The sequence below is a fragment of the Peromyscus eremicus genome, chromosome 1 (assembly GCF_949786415.1).
Source record: "Peromyscus eremicus chromosome 1, PerEre_H2_v1, whole genome shotgun sequence".
Classification (NCBI taxonomy): domain Eukaryota; kingdom Metazoa; phylum Chordata; class Mammalia; order Rodentia; family Cricetidae; genus Peromyscus; species Peromyscus eremicus.
The window spans coordinates 166,080,053-166,100,873 of NC_081416.1; the positions used below are offsets into that span (position 1 = coordinate 166,080,053).

At 44.0% G+C, this 20,821-nt stretch overlaps 1 protein-coding gene across 1 annotated transcript; it reads right to left on the reverse strand.

Moving 5' to 3' along the window:
- Positions 1 to 1,762: 1,762 nt before the first annotated feature.
- LOC131924449 (cytochrome P450 2B1-like) lies at positions 1,763 to 20,248 on the reverse strand. Its single transcript, XM_059279730.1, has 9 exons — positions 20,078 to 20,248; positions 18,828 to 18,990; positions 18,554 to 18,703; positions 11,541 to 11,701; positions 10,231 to 10,407; positions 9,639 to 9,782; positions 7,402 to 7,587; positions 7,092 to 7,233; positions 1,763 to 2,229 (listed from the first exon to the last, which is right to left on the reverse strand). Exons 1-9 carry the CDS (start codon positions 20,246 to 20,248, stop codon positions 2,048 to 2,050), a joined length of 1,476 nt encoding a protein of 491 aa, XP_059135713.1. The 3' UTR covers positions 1,763 to 2,047.
- Between the last annotated feature and the right edge of the window lie 573 nt (positions 20,249 to 20,821).

Genomic DNA, 20,821 nt, shown 5'->3' on the forward strand with positions numbered 1-20,821 from the left:
AGCTCTTTTCAATCTAGGAACCCAATAAAACTTATAGCAATCACTCCATCAATTGTCACATTATCTCCACACTCCTTCATGAGGAATAAAAAATATCTGAATTAAAGTTGACATCTCCCTTTTTTGGTGGAGGCCACTATTTTCCTCCTATTCTCGGTTCCCACACTTTTAGTTTGTCATCCCATCTATATGTTACTCCATCCACAGTCTTCAGCCAATACTCCTTAGGGTCTCGAGTTTTACACAATGTCCTTGGAATATCCTCAGAAACTGAATTATTCATCATGGCCAATTTAAGTCCAGTGTGTTGATACACATCATATCATGTGCTATAGTTGACTACACATTCGGTACAGTTTATCCTGGCACAGCTGGAAGAGAATTATCAACCTGATCTGCCAGTTTAACCATGGACTTGCAACTCTTTGCTGTCTGTGAGCATCACTTCCTTCTTCCCACCTCCTACCTCCTCATCCTGATGTTCTCGAAATCTCACCCCTTGGAAGGATTTGAGTAGCTCATGGGTCTGTTTGCAAAATGTTCTCTAGCAAAGGCAGAAAAGAGACAGTCCTTGAGCTGGAGCCACCCCAGATCCAGACGATAAGATTCAGGAGAAGCCAGAGTGCCATGGTCCTACCTTGGCATGTAGCACAGTCCCATTTTTCTTGAAGACAGACTGTTCTGTTTGTTGTCCTGTTTCTGTGGTTGGTAGAAGAGAGTATGCCAGGAATCTACCTTGGCAATGTTCCTTGTAACTCTCCCTAGGCTGCAGGGAGCTAAGGTGGTAACTAAGGTGGAAATTGAGAATCTCAGAGGTGAGTTGAGAGCTGCCTGCGGACTGGCCAATGGCTGCCTAGAGACACCTTCTTGGTGATGATGTCAAATAAATGACACTTCCCACAAGCACCTGTTTGTCCCAGCAGTGTGGTGTGCAGAGGCTGAGTTTCAGGGGACACTGCTCAAAGGGTGGCTCCCAGACACTTCTGTCAGAGGTGACAAGACATCAAGAGCAGATGACTCACAGAACTGGGTCAGTCCAGAGAGTTTGGGGACGAGGATTTACTCTGGTCATCTGAAGGGAGTGACAGAGATTAGAGAGACTAGGTCTGGTTGCATAATGGGCAAGTTTATGGAGTGAATCATGTTGTGACATTTTTGAGTTGTTTATTTACTTATTTGTTACACTTCCATTATACTAAATGCCTGGCATTAGCCATTTGCTATTCAAGGTTCTCACACCAGAGCAGGCAACAGGTTGTCCCTTCACCAACCTGGCCTGGATGTGATGAAATTTCCAGCCAGAAGCCTTTCTGAAAAGAACTTTAGTTACCAGACAATCAAGATGTCACATGTAAAAGTAGCCAGGAGGTCAGGGAACTTGGCTTTTTAATGACTGCTCTTGAGTGTTGACTTGACTGCATCTGGCATCAACTAGACCCCAAGCTGCTGGGCATGCTGTGAGGGATTTCTTGTCAGATTCTTAGAAGCAGGAAGACCCAGCCTAAATCAGGACCACACCTTCTGCTGGCAGAACATAGGAAAGAAGGTAATTGTGCTTTGGGCTGAGAAAGATCATGAGAGAAGTCCATGAAGGTTTGTGACTGTGGCCTGCAAAGCACAGGGACCTTGAAAATATTGTGTGATATAAAAGACACCAGACACAAAAGATCACACACCATGTGATTCTGTTGACATGAAGCATGCATATTAGGTAAATCTATAGACACAGAATTCAGATCATATACAGAGTCCATCACCGTAGATCATGGATCACCATGAGCTGACACATGGGGACTGTGACTGTTGGGATTGATTCAGTATGAGATGTGGTCTCCTGAAATCTCTCTGCTCACACATCAAAAAAGGCACCTGATTGATTTCACCAGTGTCATTCACAGGGCAGAAGAACACACCTCCAGCTTTGCAGAAGATGCAGGAAGGAGGAAGGAGGCAGTGACCCAGGGCCTGGTTTCCAGGAGGTCTCGCAGAGGCAGAAATATGGGGCCATTCTCAACAGGAGAGGAGACATCTGGCCACCACAGTCCAGTCAGCGGGCCAAGAAGCAGATCTGGTATGCTGGGGGCACTTTGCCAAAGCCACTCTCCTTGGGATTGAGGTCAATGTCCTCAGGAGCCATGGGACTGGACATGGAGAAGTTCTGGAGGATGGTGGTGAAGAATAGAAACAACTCACTGCAGGCAATGCCTTCACCAAGACAAATTCGCTTTCCTGTGGGCACAGAGGATGAGCCATGTGAGCCCCAGGGCAGTATACAGCTTTCAGACTCTCCCATCCCATAACACAGACAACCATGCACATTGCAAAGAATAAGAATGAGTTTGACCTTTAACCTGCAATTCGAAAACATTAAGAGATTCCCAAAACCTTAAAGAATTGGTTCAAGGGCCCATGAGACTTCTTAGCATGGAAAGTAGCCTGCGGTCAGTCCTAAGCACATGAGTTCAAACCCCTGGACCCACATGCTGGAAGGAGAGAACCAACCCCCAAAGTCTATCCTTTGACATAAATACATACACACCCACCATAGCACACATGTATATGCATGGAAACATTTATACAATAAATCAATCATAATGCAGGAGAAATTGTTGTTTGATGTGTCTTGGTCACTTCTGACAGATTTCTAGCTTTTGTTAGATTACCAGAGTCCTTTTTTCCAGAATGGTAAGAACCCACTTAGGATAGTAGTATGTGTACACATGTATAATGTAACATCTTTAGTGTTCCCTCCTTTCTCATGTGAGGGATTGGTACCCATGTCATAGGACTGCCCTGAGGGTGAAGGTACTGTTTACATAGACTCTTAGATTGACAACTGGATGGTGTTAAGGGTCCTGTATGATCCAGACATGGAGGCACACGTGTGCAAGTGCAGCATTTGGGAAACTGCAGCAGGAAGTTGATGGGCTACAGAGCAAAACCTCTGTCTCTCCTCTTTCTCTGTCCTCTCTGTCTCTCATCCCCACCCCCTCCTTTTCTCTTTCCCTCTCTCCCCTTTGCTTCTTCAGCTTGCGATCAAAGAAATTCAACAAGTTCACAAACACAAGTGTTCATACAATTGAGAATGGGCCGGGGCACATGATAAGGATTCTATGGCACCCACTGGATTCTCAGAGATGTAAGGTTTGTCACCTCAGGCATGCAGCACCACAGAACAATGGGAGCCTGAAAAAACTAGGCAGAGGCTCCACCACTTGCCCTGTACCTCAGAGATTCTTAATCTGCAACTGACCACCTCAGGCTTCAAGGTGGAGGAGGGATTTCCCAGCAACCCCTGTGTCCCCCAGTTGTTGGGAAATTGTGCCTGTGTGGGAGTATTTAAGGAAAACACCATATCCCATTGGGCACCGCCTTTCCAGAATTTAGGAGACATGAGCTTAGAAATTCATGGAGTATCTCTCTGAGATGGTTCTCCTAGAACTCATTTTATGATCCACATTTTTTTCAGAACAGCTTTTGATAGCTGATCTCACTCTCAACTCAATGTCTTCATGCCTGGAGCTGGACATTTGGACACTGTTCATGTCTCTTTGGCTCTAACACTTTTTGGCTTTCTCTGTCTCTGTCTCTGTCTCTGTCTCTCTCTGTCTCTGACTCTCTCTCTCTCTCTCTCTCTCTCTCTCTCTCTCTCTCTCTCTCTCTCTCTCTCCTTTCTTCCATTGGTGGACTACCTGAACATGTTCCTATCACCTCTATTTGTCTTTTATCTATTCCACCTACTGTGTCTTTCTAAATTCCCTAGATACCATCTTAGCCCCTCCCCTTTCTGTCTAAGGACACCTTGTCATGTGTTCCTTCTGTGTCTTCCCTCGTGTTCCTTTGTCTATTAAGTTGTGTCTCCTGCCCTTCCTTCTCTCTCCCCTCCTCTCTTCTTGTCTTATCCCCTCATCTCTGGTTCCTCACCCTTCCTTCTCTCCCCTTTCCGCTCTTCGGGTCTTCCCCCTTCACCTCTGGTTCCTCACGCTTCTTCACTGTCTCATGTCCACACTCTGAATCCTTCCACATATCTCCTCCTATTGTAGCTTCCTTGTGTCCTCTGTATGCCTCTCTTTATTGGGATCTGTTACAATGTCCTTATCATTCTATTATGTATTTGCCTCTGTTCCTTTTCTCCACATCCCTGCCTTTCTAGACTTGGGACTGTTATATGGACAGTTCAGGAGCTGGGCTGAGACCAGGGTCACTGAAGTCACTTGAACACTCAAGACTTGACACTTCTTAGTTGACAAATGGCTCAGCAGGAGAGAACTTGCCTAAAATTATTCAGCGAGGGGATGAGAGGCTCCACAGGAAAGCATCTTCTAGAATGCACCAAGGAGAGGTTGGAGGTATGGGCTATTTCATAGAGAACTTGCTTAACACACACTCAGCACTAGGTTCTATCCCTAGCATGATGTGGAGAGGGGTACAACGAAAGGCTAAGGGATTGTTTCTAGAACACCCCTTTCTCCAAAAGATAAAAACCCAAACACAAAGTTTCCATGTTTATATCCCATAGAGTCCATTAAACTGAATTAAATTTGGCTGGAGGCACCTTCTGTATGTAACAAACTAACCAAACACAAGAGGCAACTGAACTAATCGACAACATGAGAGTACATCTTCCAATGAAGTAGAAGTCTCAGTCTCTCATAGCAGTTGACCTACCCCAGGCTGCCAACTATTCCAGCATGGCCAAGTAAAGCAAAAGCAGAGTTGGCACCAATCAAGTTGTGTGTCCATGCCCAGGTCTCTATTGTCTGTAGACACCTTGGAATGACTCTGATGGATGCTGTAACTCTGAACTTTCTTTGGTTCAGGATATTATCCATCATGAATGGTTTCTTTGCTCAAATACATGCTAGTAATTATCCTTTCTCTTACAATTTAACAAGACAAAGAATATTTAATGCAAATAGACAACTTTGCCAGCACATGTCCCATCTCCCCAGTGCTCACAGATAAATGTCACTCTAGCCCAAAGACCCTACCAAGCTCATGGCATTCATAGATGATATCATTTATTCTGCTGTTATTTCTTTTTTTTTTATTTTGCAATACAATTCAGTTCTACGTATCAGCCACAGATTCCCTTGTTCTCCCCCCCTTCCGCCCCCCCTCACCTTACCCCCACCCCACCCCCCATTCCCACCTCCTCCAGGGCAAAGCCTCCCCAGAGGACTGAGATCAACCTTGTAGACTCAGTCCAGGCAGGTCCAGTCCCCTCCTCCCAGGACGAGCCAAGCGACCCTGCATAGGCCCCAGGTTTCAAACAGCCAACTCTCGCAATGAGCACTGGACCCGGTCCCACTGCCTGGATGCCTCCCAAACAGATCAAGCCAATCAACTGTCTCACCCATTCAGAGGGCCTGATCCAGTTGGGGACCCCTCAGCCATTGGTTCATAGTTCATGTGTTTCCATTCGTCTGGCTTTTTGTCCCTGTGTTTTATCCAACCTTGGTCTCAACAATTCTCACTCATATTTGCACTCTCTGCTAAAGCACAAGCAACTCCTGCCAGGTAGGAGGTAGGCTGAATGCAGATCTTCACCTCTTCTTCAGTTCCCCAAGACACAATCCCTAGCCTTCATTCCAACTTTGCATCCTTTCTGGTCTCCCTTCTTCCATCTCCTGTGGATCCCGCAGATCTTCCCCAGAAGACACTCCTTACTAACCCAAAGACCATTCCTGCCAAGGAAGCAGGTAGACTGACAAAGGATCCCCACCTCTCCTTCTGCTCCTCCAGCTCCACCCACGTCCCAGTCTCATCCTCAGAGGGGTTGGAGGACACCAGAAGAGCAAGGCCCTCTGAATCAACTGAGCAAAGCTCATATGAATTCACAGACTGAGATAGCATGCACAGAGCCTGCACAGTTCTGCACCAGGTCCTCTGTGCATGTATTATAGCTTTCAGTTTAGTATTGCATGGGATTCCTGGGTGTGTGAATGAGTGGGTCTCTGATTCTAGTGCCTACTCTTGGGCTCTTTTCCATCTGTGGGTTTGCATTGTACAATCTTTGATGTGATGGTTTTTGTTTTATCTTATATTTTATTCTGTCATATTTGGTTGTTATCTCTTAGAAGCCTGTTCTTTTCTAATGAGTGGCAGAAATAGGGTGGATCAGGAGAGTTGGGGAGGTGGTGAAGGAATGAGAGGAGTAGAGGGAGGGGAAACTGTAATCAGTATATATTGTATGAAAAAAGAATCTATTTTTTAAAAAGGAGAAAAAATAAAAAATAATAAACAGATGTCTAACAGGAAAAGCAACTCTACTGAAGGATTTGATGCAACTGAAAGGGAACTGATAGATTATGTTGATCATCACACTCTCTAAAGTAGAGACACTGTCTTCTTGTCTTTTGAGGACTTTGCATGAGAATTACTGCATTGGCCTTAAAGATGTCTTGAACATCGTGACATAAGAATATCTGTGCTCCCATCCCCTCTATTAATTAATGTGTTATTTATTGTTGGGAGCAGCAGTAGAAGCCTGGTTTTGCACTTAGCACATTTTGTTCTCTGTAAAATTTGCTTAAGTTTAGAGGCTTTTTAAATACCTCACCAATATCCTGCTGACTAGGTGAGGGAGACCAGCTCCCTCTTATTTCCCCAGGGTACTCTTGAGCAAGGAGAAATAGGAAATTTTAGATACAAGTATAGAGAAAGAGAGAGAGAGAGAGAGAGACAACATAGGATAGTCTCAGGAGGGGTCCAAACCCACCAGCTTCTTCTGTCTCTACTAAAGCGATTTTTAAAGGAAGGCCAAGGGTTGGAGCAAAAGATCTCCCCAAAGCACAGCCAAGTGCAGACCATCCCAGTCACCTGGTGACCATGCACATGGTCCAGGTATTCTCTAATGCAGCCCTGTTGTGTAAAGCAAGCTCAGATCTCACCAGGAAACCTTTGTGGGGTCCACAACCAGGATGCTCCCTTAGTTCAAGATTCCCCTGGTGGGGCTGTAGCCAGGGTGACTGGAATGATTCAGGCAAAGCAGCTATAACAGACAGTAAACATGGACCTAGACCTGTCTGTGTCCAGGAGGATGAGCCTGCCCTCTAGTGTCCAGGAAAGGAGGCACAAGTGGGTCTCACCTACAGAGAAGGGCAAAAAAGCTTCATTTTTCTTCAGTGTCCCATTGGCATCTAGGAAGTGGTCAGGATTGAAGGTGTCTGGTTGTTCAAAGTATCGTGGATCATGGAGAGCCGAACTCAGGATGGGGTACACTTCAGTGTTCTAGGAGACATTATAAGACACAACGATATTAGCATACCCTGACTCCCAATTGCAGACCGTCTGTCCCTGAGAAACAGAATTTAGGAAACCACAAACAGACTGAAGGTAGCGATTAGGAAGATGAAGGGTGATCGTGGAGTAGAGATGTGGAATGGCAGCTGGACTCACCTTGGGGAGCAGGTACCCTCGGAACAAAGTGTCTTTGGTGACCCTGTGTGGCACACCAATCGGGATTAGATCTGAAAATCTCTGAATCTCATGGATGACAGCCTCAGTGTAAGGCATTTTCGTGCGGTCCTCCAGGGTTGGGAGTCGATGTGATCCAATCACCTGATCGATCTCCTTTTGGACTTTCTCTGCACAGAAGAGGGAGACAACAGGCGATGCCCGCCACCCTATAATGCAGGCAATGCACAGTGACCCTGTTTTCTGCCAGCTAATAGCCTAGGAACAGTGCAGGGCCAAGAGTCTCTATGAGAAAGACACAGTGCACTCTTGGTCATACACACCTGCGCTTCTCTCAGGCACCTGTCTCTCCAGCCACACTTAGAGCTATATTAGAGTCTCTCTCAAAAGCTCCAACCTTGCTTGTAAATAGAAAAAGGGAAAACCTGCAGCCAAGGGCTGTTTCATCTATCAATGTGGAGTGAGGGCTGGATGGGGAGATGGTAAGAATTCCCTCCTTTTGAAATATATATAATGTTATAAATTGTGTTCCTGCATAACACACACACACACACACACACACACACACACACGCACACACGCACACACGCACACACAAACACAAGGAGAGACAGACAGACAGACAGACATCCTAGCATAGAATTTATGTTTAAAAATCCAGGGGGCTCATTGTTTAAGAGCACTGGTCACTATATCTGAGGACCCAGGTTCAATTTCCAGCACCCACATGGTGACTCACACTGTCTATGACTCCAGGTTCAAAATATCCAACACCTTCACACAGACACAGACATATATATATATATATATATATATATATATATATATATATATATATGCAAAACAACAATTTCCATTAGTAAAATAAATTTTAAAATTCAGGCTAAGAATCTAAGGCTATGTCTTTAGAAATAGAAGGAAGCAAATTACTCTGTGTATAACTCAATAGAAAATATGAATACATGAATGGACACGTTGGCCAATAAAATGGCTCAACCAGTAAATGTTCTTGACTTGCATCCTGACAGCCCGATTTTGACTCGCAGAACCCATGTGAAGGTGTAGGAGAGGCCCAACTATACAGAGTTCTCCTTCCACCTTCACACATGAGCTGTGGCAGGCACACTCACAGTAACAGCAAATCATGTGTAAATTTTTAGAATTTGAGTGTGTAAGTCAACCAAGCAATGGATGAGTCAGTTATAGACATGAAAGATTGTTGAGTGAATTAAATGAGCATGCTAAACACTGGATTTATGTATTCCACTTTTGACTCTTTATATTAATACATTAGTGATTCAATAAATGATCATACACAAATAAATCAATGAACACAACTAGCCAATAATCAAGTGAATGTATAAATACTACATTTCACTCATAGTACTAAACAATTAATGAATCAACAAATGATTCCTACGTGAATAAGTCAACAAACACAACTACCCAATAATCAAGCAAATGGTAGATTTAACAAAGGAACATGTGAATGAATGAATGAATGAATGAGTAAATATAAGAATAAACAGGAAGGTGTGTTGAAGAATAAAAATTCATAGATAAATGTGTGAGTTATTAAACAAATACATGGAGGAATGGATGGACACATGTAGGGTGAATTCAAAGGCCAGTTGGTATGATTAAGGAATAAAAAGATTTGTATATGAATGGACCAATGAATCAATGACTGACAGACAGATCACTCACAAAATTCATGAGTTGATTAGTCAAAATAAACAAATGAAATATTTGTCATTGGGTGAAGCAGAATCTAGGATTAATAACTATGGATATAGAAAAAATGGGCAGATGACTACATGAGTATGTGAATAGGTGTGTATCTGGATGGACAGAAAAATAGATAAATGGATGGGTGAATACTAGATGAATGGGTAAATAAATAGAATGGGTAAATGGGTGCAGAGGTGAATGGACAGTAAGATGAGTGAATGGATGGATGTAAAGTCATAAGGAAAGAAAGGAGGAAGGATGGAAGGATGGATGGATGAATGGACAGATTGATAAATCAACCTTGAAGTGATAACAGCAAATGGGCCAGCTCAGTGTTCATTTACACACTATCCAGAGCACTGCACTAGTTTAGAGGTAGACCAAAGCCTTCAGAACTCCAGATGTTAGAGGCCCATGTCTCTCTCATCCACACAAGCCTCCACAGCCAAAAGGAGCTAGAAGATCCCTCAACTGGCAGCCTATGGCGCACCTGCAACATGGGGGTATTTGAGCATGAGCAGGAAGCCATAGCGGAGCGTGGTGCTGCTGCTCTCGGTGCCAGCAAAGAAGAGAGACAGCACGGAGATCATGAGGTTCTGGTGATCGAACAACGTGTGTGGGTTGGACTTCTCCTGGTTCCAGATGGGAGAGAGAAGGGAGGGTCAGGGTGACTGGATCCTTACGGGAAGATGCTCACACATCCTGGGAACTGACCTTCTGTCTCACACTGTATGGGCCACATTGCCAGTCTCAATCCTCGACATTGTCCTTGTCTCTCTATTCTGTCTTCTTATCTCTCGACTTTGCTCTCTGGTATTTATCATGTTTTGTCTCCCAGGCTCTCTCTTCTTCTGAGGTCTTTTGTGCTTTTTGTCCCTTGCCCTGTGTTTCTCCCACAGCCTTCTTTCTCCCTCTTTCATTTTCTCCTCCCTTTCTCTAGTCTTCAATTTCTAGATTCTTCTGCATCTCCTCCACTCCATTTCCTATCTCTCCTCCCCATCCTCTGCTCCCCCTTTTCCTCTGCTCACATCCTCAGCCTTCACTCTCACCCATCACTTCTCTCATTCATGCAGGACTTACCTTCTCCATACGTAGAAGGTAGGTATCGATGAAGTCTCTTGGATTGCTGGGGTCCAAGGTTGCCCTGTGCTTCTCCACACTCTGGCCAATGTAGTCGAGGACTTCCTGCATGTTTTTGAAGATTTGCTTGTGGACACCAGGAAAGTACTTCAGGAAGCCAGAAAAGAGTTCGAACATCTGCAAGAAAGGAGGACCCAGAGGTCAACTTAAGCTATCTGGTCACAAGAAGTGGACAGTGCTCTAACTTGGTCACTGTTCTATTGCTATGAAGAGACACCATGACCAAAGCAATTATACAAAAAAAAGTATTTTTGAGGGCTTCCCTACCATTTCAGAAGATTAGTCTATTGGCATCATGGCAGGAACCATGGCAGCATGCAGACAGGCATGTGCCTGAGAGCTGACATCATGATATACAGGCAGACAGGCATGTGCCTGAGAGATGAAATCATGATATAGAGGAAGAAAGGCAGAACTAGAGGGAACACTGGGCCTTGCAAGGGCATTTGGGAACTTCAAAGTTCACCCCTATCAACACATCTCCTACAACAAGGCCCAGATCCTAATCCTTCCAAACAGCTCTTCAACTAGGATTCAAGCATGCAAATACACTAGTCCATGGGCCATTCTCATTCAAACCACCACATGCTTCCAGGATGACCATATATTTTATGAAGAAAAACAAAACACACACACACACACACACACACACACACACACACACACACACACACACCTCGTATGTGTACACAATGCAACAAGCATGCTTTTGAACTTTATCTCTAAATCTGTCTCTATGCCTCTCCTTGCATTCTCTGTGTCTCCTTTTTCCTCTCCTCTGCTCTCTGTCCCAATATCTTGTGCTGAATTATCATTGTTTCTACTAATTTGGGAGTTTTGCTTTATGGACACAAGGTCTCATGCATGCCAGACTAGCCTTAAACTCAATAAGTAACTAAGAATCACCCTGAATTTATCATCTCCATGCCTTTGTGTGCTGGAATGGCATGGGTGGTGTACAACCATACCCAGGATACACAGTCTGGGCCTTAGGCATGAAAACCAAGTATTCTACCCTCCAAGCTACAAATGCATCACCCACATCACCATTTTCTGCATGTATCAATGGCTTTGTACTTCTGCAATTAGGTCTCTACCCTGCTTACCATCTCTCTCTCCCTCCTGCTCTCAACCTCCTTGCCTATCCATTGTCTCTGCCTTTCTTACAGCCTTAAGACACTCCTTCTTTGCCCACAGACCAGCCTCTTCTATCCTCTGCCCTGGATGCTGCTCTGGTTCCATCCACTGACCTGGCTGGAGAATGTACTGATGAGAGAGAAGGTCTGAAAAAACAGGTCCAGCAGGTGAAGGAACTGGCAGTCTTTGTAGTCAAAGCGCTCTCCAAAAACAATGAAACAGATGATGTTGGCTGTGATGCACTGGAAGAGGAAGGTGGGGTCCATGGGGGCTCCTGGAGGAGGAAGAGGATGAGGGCCAGGAGGCAGGAGATATAGAACAAAAAGACATTTGGCTTCAGCCCCATCTCTGTGAGGCTGCCCCCACCACTTACTACTCAAAGAATGGCAAACATAAGCTACCACATTTGCACATGAATCTAGGCTCTTTATTCAGAGGTGTATGCATCTTTTTATTTAACTTCCCTCAATACTGTACAGAATATGGGATGTTATTTGTATAGACAGAAAGGGAAGCTACCTTCGCAAAGGCAACTCAGCTAATCATGGCTGGGATGAGGATGCAAGGATGGAGAAAAGATTATGTGTAGTCAGTCTCCACCCTGTACCTCCTCCCAGGACAACGTTCTGACTCTGAGCTGATGGCTAACTCCTACTGGCAGCATTGGTTCAGAGAAGGATTCAGGGAATGCCCGTGTGAATTTACAATTTCTGCACATTCCTCATCCCTCTGACTTCTGGGCTCTGTGGTGTTCCAGAAGTCATCAGCACCTGCTGCCTGCTGCCTTTGTATGTCAGGTTCAGCCATGGACACTTGTGGTTGGAGGGTGTTGTCCTTCCAACAAAATAGGGCCACCATTGCCCCTCATCCTGGGGCTGCCTCCTTGTTTGTGGTCTCTAATCCCATGTATATCTGCCAGTGGATGTGTCAGAGGAACAGCAGGTGGCAATGAAGTTCAAGTTGTTGGAGTCTTTGTTCTCCTAGCTGATCACCCCAGCCTCTAGGCTTTAGGCCCAATGGCACAACCTGGGCCCCCATACCCCACACATTGAAGTCAAAGTTGCAGACCGACAGGCAGGACTTCTACAGGCAGGCTGGACTACCACCATCCCCCACCAAACCCTGTAACTTATAAACCCCACCCCATCCCACAAACCCACCCATCCTCCAAGACTGCAGAAGGTCCTGGACATATGTAATGCAGACACTAAGAGATAACAGATGCCAGCCTAGACTAATATACCCAGCAAAATTTTCAATCACCATTGATAGAGTGAACAAGACAAAACCAGATTTAAACAACACCAATCCACAAATCCAGCCCTGCAGAAAGCACTAAAAGGAAAAATCCAACCTAAGGAAGTCAGATGCACCCTCCAAAACATAGTCAATAGAAAACCTGACAGCAGTAAATCTCAAAGAAGAGAAATACACACACGCTACCACCAAAATATAACAGGAATTAATGACCACTGGCCATTAGTATCCTTTAATATCAATGGACTCAATTCACCTATAAAAAGACACGGGCTAACAGCATGGATAATGAAAGAAGGATGCATCCTTCTGCTGCATACAAAAAATACACCTCAACTTGAAAGACAGACTCTACCTCAAAGTAAAATGCTGGGAAAAGACTTTCCAATCAAATGGACTTAAGAAGCAAGTTAGTGTAGCTATCCTAATATCTAACAAAATAGATTTCAAGTTAAAATCAATCAAAAGAGATCAGGAAGGACATTACATATTCATCACAGGAAAAATCCACCAAGATGAAGTCTCAATTCTGAACATTTATGCCCCAAATACAAGGGCACCCAATATGTAAAATAAACATTACTAAAGCTTATCACACATCAAACCAGACACATTAATAGTGGGAGACTTCAACACAACACTCTCACCAATGGACAGATCTGCCAGACTGAAACTAAACAGAGAAATAAGGAACATAAGAGATGTTATGACTCAAAAGGACTTCATAGTTATCTACACAACATTCCACACTAATAAAAAAGAATACAACTTCTCAGCACTCCATATAACCTTCTCTAAAACTGACCACATGCTTGGTCACATAGCTAATCTCAACAGATACAAAAAAAATTGGAATAACCTCCTGTATTTTATCGGATCACCATGGCTTAAAGTTAGATTTCAAAAGAACAAAAATTACAGAAAGCCTACAATCCCATGGAAACTGAATAATGCCCAAATAATGCCCAAATGAATCACCAATGGGTCAAGGAATAAAGAAAGAAAGAAATTAAAGACTTCCTAGAATTCAGTGAAAACGAATGTACTACACACCCAAACGTATGGGACACTATGAAAGCAGTGCTAAGAGGAGAATTCATAGCTCTAAATGCACACATAAAGAAGTTGGAGAATTCTCTCACTTGAGACTTAACAGCACACCTGAAAGCTCTAGAACAAAAAGAAACAAACTCACCCAGGAGGAATAGATACTAGAAAATAATAAAATTGAGACCTTAAATCAATAAAACAGAAACAAGGAGAACAATACCAAGAATCAATTAAACAAAAAAAAAATCCAGGATAGCTAAAACTATCCTGTACAATAAAGCTACCTCTGGAGGCATCACCATCCCTGACCTCAAGCTCTACTATAGAACTATAGAAATAAATACCGCTTGGTATTGGCATGAAAACTGATGTGTTGACCAATGCAATTGAATTGAAGACCCTGACTTTAACCCACACACCCATGAACACCTGATTTTTTTTTATGAAGAATCCAAAACTGTACCATGGAAAATAGAAAGCATTTTCAACAAATGGTGCTGTCATAACTGGATGTCAACATGTAGAAGATTTCAAATAGATCCATATCTATCACCATCCACAAAAATCAAGTCCAAGTGGATCAAAGATTCAATATAAAACCAGTTACACTGAACCTGATAGAAGAGAAATTAGGAAGTAGTCTTGAATGCATTGGCACAGGAGACCAATTCCTAAATATAACACCAGTAGCACAGGCACTGAGAACAACAATTAATAAATGGGACTTCTTGAAACTGAGAAGCTTCTGTAAGGCAAAGGACACAGTAAATAAGACAAAAAGACACACTAAAGAATGGGAAAATATCTTCACTAACCCCACATCTGACAGAGGGCTGATCTCCAAAATATAAAAGAATTCAAGAAACTAGACATCAAAATAATGAACAATCCAATTAAAAAATGGGCTACTGAGCTAAACAGAGAATTTTCAACAGAAGAATATCAAATGGCTGAAAGACATATAAGGAATTGCTCGACATCCTTAGTCACCAGGGAAATACAGATCAAAACAACTCTAAGATACCATCTTACACCTGTCAGAATGGCTAAGATCAAAAACACTGAGGACAGCTTATGTGAAGGGAATGTGGAACAAGGGGAACACTCCTCCACTGCTGGTGGGAGTGCAAACATATACAGTCACTTTGGAAATCAGTATGGCAGTTTCTCAGAAAATTTGGAATCAATCTTCCTCAAGACCATGCTATATCACTCTTGGGCATATACCCAAGGAATGCTCAATCATACCACAAGGACACATGCCCAACTACATTCATAGCAGCATTGTTCATGGTAGCTAGAACCTGGAAACAACCTAGATGCCCCTCAAATGAAGAGTGGATTAAGAAAATGTGGTACATATACACAACGGAGTACTATTCAGCAGTGAAAACAATGACGTCATGAAATTTGCAGGCAAATGGATAGAACTAGAAAATGTCATCCTGAGTAAGGTAACCCAGACTCAAAGGGACAAACATGGTATGTACTCACCCATAATTGGATACTAGATGTAAAGCAAAGGATAATCAGACTACAACCCACAGCTCCAGAGAAGCTAACTAACAAAGAGGACCCAAAGAGGGATGCATGGATTGGCCTGGGAAGGGGCAATAGATGAGATCTCCATGAGTAAATTGGGGATGATGGGTGTGCAATGGAGGGTAGGGGATGGGGGATGAGAACATAAGAGAATGGAATGGAGTGGGAGAGCAATGAAAGAGATACCATGATAGAGGGAGACATCATGGGAATAGGGAAAAACCAGGTGTTAGGGAAGTTCCCAGGAATCCCCAAGGATGACCTCAGCTTAGACCACTAGCAATAGTGGAGAGGGTGCCTGAACTGGAATATCCCCATAATCAGATCAGTAAATACCCTAACTGTCATCATAGAGACTTTCTCCAGTAACTAATGGAAGCAGATGTAGAGATCCATAGCCAAACACCAGGCTGAGCTCCAAGAGTCCAGTCGAAAAAAGAGAAGAGGGATTCTATGAGCAAAGGCATCAAGATCATGATGGGAAAACCTACAGAGACAACCAAACCAAACTGGTGGGAACTTATGAAATTTAGTTCAACGGTTGTGTAGCCTGCATGGGACTGGACTAGTCCCTCTGCATAGTGAGACAATTGTGTGGCTTGACCTGCTTAAGGGCTCCCCTGACAGTAGGATCAGAATCCATCACTGGTGCATGAGCAGGCTTTTTGGAGCCCACTACTTATGATGGCACACCTCACACAGCTGTCCCTTGAGGCAGAGGGAGGGACTTGGACCTGCCTCTACAAAATGTACCTCCCCATGGGAGGCCTTACATTCTTGTAGGAGAGAATGGGGAGTGGGTTGGGAGGGAGAGGTGGATTGGCAGGAGGAGGGAAGAGGGGATCTTTGATTGGAATGTGTAATGAATACAAAATTTTCTTAATAAAAAAGTAAAAATAAATAAAAAAGAAATGGAAGTGCATATAACAGTCATGTCACTTAATACACCCTTGATATAAAGAACCTTAATGTTACAGAGCTAAACAGACAATTTTCCACAGAAGAATTTCAAATGGCCAAAAGACATTTAAGGAATTGCTCAACATCATTAGTCATCAAGGAAATGCAGATCAAAACAACTCTGAGATACCATCTTACACCTGTCAGAATGGCTTAGACTGAAGACAGCTTATGTGGAGAGGATGTGGAGCAAGGGGAACACTCCTCCATTGCTGGTGGGAGTGCAAACTTATACAGTCACTTTGGAAATCAGTATGGCAGTTTCTCAGAAAATTTGGAATCAATCTTCCTCAAGATCCAGCTATACTACACTTGGGCATATACCCAAGGAATTCTCCATCATACCACAAGGACACATAGCAGCATTATTCATAATTACCAGAAGCTGGAAACTGCCTAGATATCCCTCAACTGAAGAGTGGATAAATAAAATGAGGTACATATACACAATAGAGTACTATTCAGCAGTGAAAACAATGACATCATGAAATTTGCAGGCAAATGGATGGAACAATAAAATATCACCCTGAGTGAGGTAACTCAGACTCAAAAGGACAAACATGGCATGTACTCACTCATAAGTGGATACTAGATGTAAAACAAGGGATAATTAGACTGCAACCCACAGCTCCAGGGAGACTAGCTAGCAGGGAGGATCCTAGGAAGGATGGATGGATTGCCCAGCAAAGGAGAAATAGATGTCATCTACATGAGTCAACTGGGGTTGAGGGGAGAAACAGAGGAGAAGGGATGGGGAATGAAAACACAGGGGAATGGGAGGTTCGAGCTGGAACAGGGACAGAGTGGGAGAGCAAAGAAAAAAATACCATGATAAATGAAGACATCATGGGAATTGGGAGAAATAGAGTACTAGGAAGGTTCCCAGGAGTCCACAAGGATGACCAAACATTAGACTACTGTCAAGAGTCAAGAGTCAAGAGAGTTCTTGAACTGATCTACTCTGGTGATCAAAGGGCTGAATACCCTAACTGTCATCATAGAGCCCTCATCCAGTGACTGATGGAAGCAGATGCAGAGATCCATGGCCAGGTGCCAGGCCGAGCTCCAGGAGTCCAATTGATGAGACAGAGGAGGGATTCTCTGAGCAAGAGACATTGAGACCATGATGGGAAAGTACAGAGACGACTAACCAAACTAGTGGAAATGCATGAAATGTAGACTAATTGCTGAGGAGCTCTCATGGTACAGGACTAGGCCCTCTGGATAGGTGAGACAGTTTTTTAGCTTCAACTGTGTAGGGGATCCCCAGAAAGTGGAATTGTGACCCATCCCTAGTGCATGAACAGACATTTTTGAGCCTAGTTTCTATGGTGAGACACTTTGCCCAGCCTTGGTGCAGGGAGGAAGGGATTGGACCTGGCTCAACTGAATGTACCCAGCTCTGCTGACTCCCCATAAGAGACTTTGCCTAGGAGGAGGTGGAAATGGCGTGTGCATTGAGAGGGAAGAATGGGGGTGGGGAGGACAGGGGAATCTGTGGTTGGTATATAAAATGAATAGAAAATCTCTTAATAAAAAAAGAACCTTAATGTCTCCAGATATGACTCTGTGTTCAACTAAAGTCAAACTCCCATCAGCCTCTGTGCTCAACTGCTGCCCACCAGCACAATCACAAGGAAGAAAACACAGTTCCTTGCTTAGAACACAACTGCAGTTCCTCCTGCTCCCTTCTCTTTCATACCTAAGGTCTGCATTTGTCTTTCATAAGACCATGGAGGGGGGCAACAACAAAGGTTAAGCCAAATTGTCCTTCAACCCTTTATGCAGTAGAAGATGACCTTGGAAAATTCAGCCTCTTGCATCCACCTCTGAATTGCTGGGATTACAAACATGCATGACCATGTCCATGGTATATGGTGCTAGAAGCAACCTACACTCAGTGATAGCCACATCAAAGGCAGGGCCTCACAATGTAGATGGGAGTGGCCTTGAACTCATGTCCATCTTGCCTCACATTCTAAGTTCTGAGAGGACAAGTGTGTACCAGTCATGAACAATTGACAAAGAAAATTAATTCATAGACTGATGTTCTGAAGAAACATGATCATCATGGTCAGTACATGTTTCTGAGTCATTGTGGACACAATATACCTCATGTTTCTTTCCCATTCTTGTATTTCTCTCTCTTTACACCTCTGTCCATATTTCATCCTCCCCATACTCTGTGTATTTCTGTGTATGTGTATGTTGTCTGTCTGTCTGTTTCTTTACCCTTTAGTGTTTCTTTCTCTTCTTTGGCTATGCACTCAGGTCCCTGTATCACCATCTTCCTTTATGCCCATTCTCAGAGACTCACCCTGGGATTTCTGTAGCTCCTCCACCAGACATTGGGCCTCCTCCTTTATCCGCTCCTCCACACTCCGCTTCCCCATCCCAAAGTCCTTCATGGTGGCCACAGAGAATCTCCGAAGGGTCTTCCAGCGTTCCCCATTGGCAAAGATCAATCCTAAGACAGAGAAGCATGGGCAGGATACATTGGAAGTTCAGAGAACCTGAGTCCTTCCCCACAGCTCAGATTCCACCATCATAGACCAACCACATCCTTCATTCCACTCTGTCCCATATCTCACCACATCCCTGTACAATTGGCTCAACCACAGCAACTGTCCCGCGACCAGAGAAAGCCTCAGCTTGATCCACCAGAGCCTCCCTTATGGTCTCTGTCCCACACAGCATGACCACAGGCCTCGGTCCCAGGTGCACTGTGAACACATCTCCATATTTTTCTCGAAGCTGCCAAGCATAAGGGCATGACAGCTGTGGTTAGTCCACACTGGTATTGTTATTACACTGTGAAAACACTTAGGCACAAACTGGTCAATAGATACCTCAACTTCTGGCAACCTTTCCTCCTCTGGGGACCTAAGATTGAAGGGTTAATTCTCCACATGGCCAGGGTCTGCACTGATTGGTTAGACTTCCTGATCAGTACAGCGGTACTGTAGAGTAGGGATGAAGGGCAACTCATGTTTATAATCCTGGCACTGTGGAGGTAGAGGCCAGAGAATCACTGGTCATCCTTGGCTACATATCCAATTGGAAGCCAGCCTGACCTACTTATGTTTTTAGGCTGTGTCACAACATCAAATCTTAAGCAACAATGAACTATCAATACACAGATAAGATCAAAGATATTATATGAAACTTGGAGAATCATGAGTCGCAAATAAAAATAAATGAATACACAAATGATGCAGATGGATGATCTGATAACAACCAAGGGGTATCGGAAGTTGGGGTTGTTGCCACTCAATCAGCTCTCTAAATGGGAAGTGCAGCCAAGGATGCTAATTGATTATTAATAAACAAGTGGTAATTAAACATGAAATCTCACTTGTGAAGGCTGGTAAAGATGGTGCCAGGCTCAGCTGCTTGGAGGGTCCATAGTATTTATAACTGATAAGCACTCCCTACCTACCCCACCACCTGACCTGCCTCTTCTCCAGTTTGCTCCTGAACAAGGCAGGCTAATTCCTTGTGCTGGCAGAAGCAAACCTTATCTGTGGATGCCTCTGACATTTTTCTTTCTCTTCTGGAACAAAGAAGCACCAAAGAGGAAAATTCAAAACCTTTGCACACACCTCAACACCCCAACAACTTTCACACTCCAAGCACTGTAACCCACATGATTTTAACATAGTGAGGACTCAACTGTTGATCTGGGTACCATCTATCACCAATCAGCCCCTCACTTTTCACTCAGCAACCTTCCCACCTGAACTTTTTGCCTGGAAAGAGTCCCTTGAATATCTTGCTGAATGATCTCCAGGAGCAAATATGGGGCTAAGCCAATAGGGTACAGGCGATGGGCATGTCTCACCTGCATGAAGGAGTTGAGGAAGCCTCTTCTGTCCATCTGTAGGAGGTTCCCCAAGAGGGGTAGGGGACGTGGTCCTGGAGGGAGTTGAACATGAGCCTTTTTGTGTCCCCTGACCAGGAGTAGCAAAAAGCTGGTGAGAATAGTGAGGAGAAGCAGGACAATGGGATCCATGGTCATGGTCTGACCACTGTGGACTTCACTGTACACTCCAGCAGGACATTTTATGCTGAGCCTACCTCTCCAAGCAGTTAAGCAACTTGAGCTGTTCCCACCTCCTTTTTCATCATTGTCCAGGAGTGTGAGCAGCCATAGTTCCTGTTTGGGCTGCTGGTGACCTGCTCACTCTCTAGTCCATAGATGTTGGCAAGGACAATGAAACAGAACACAGGACAAAACATTGGGAGTAATGCATCTTGATTTCTGGGAGTGAGTGTGCACTTGTCAGCTCAGGTTTGTCTGTTAATTTACTCAGCCATGGACCTGTGTGTGCTGCACATGTGAAGGGATTTTTCTTATGTGAATGTGCATATGTGAGCTTTTGTGTATTCCTCTAGATATGTTTTGTGTCTGTGATGGTGCATGCATATGTGTGTGTGTGTGTGTGTGTGTGTGCGCGTGTGTGTGTGAGGGGATGTGTATTGGTTGGTTTTTCAAGACAGGATTTCTCTGTGTAACTCTGGCTGTCCTGGAACTGATTCTGTAGACCATAGCAGCCTCCAACTCAGAAAACCTCCTCCTTCTGCC

What these genes read in the sequence shown, in the direction of transcription:
- LOC131924449 (XM_059279730.1), bottom strand. Translation starts at nt 20,248, where the DNA reads ATGGATCCCATTGTCCTGCTTCTCCTCACTATTCTCACCAGCTTTTTG. An exon ending in TCCTCAACTCCTTCATGCAG is followed by an intron (nt 18,991 to 20,077) that starts GTGAGACATGCC and finishes TATGCTTGGCAG; the next exon opens with CTTCGAGAAAAATATGGAGA. An exon ending in GCCAATTGTACAGGGATGTG is followed by an intron (nt 18,704 to 18,827) that starts GTGAGATATGGG and finishes TCTCTGTCTTAG; the next exon opens with GATTGATCTTTGCCAATGGG.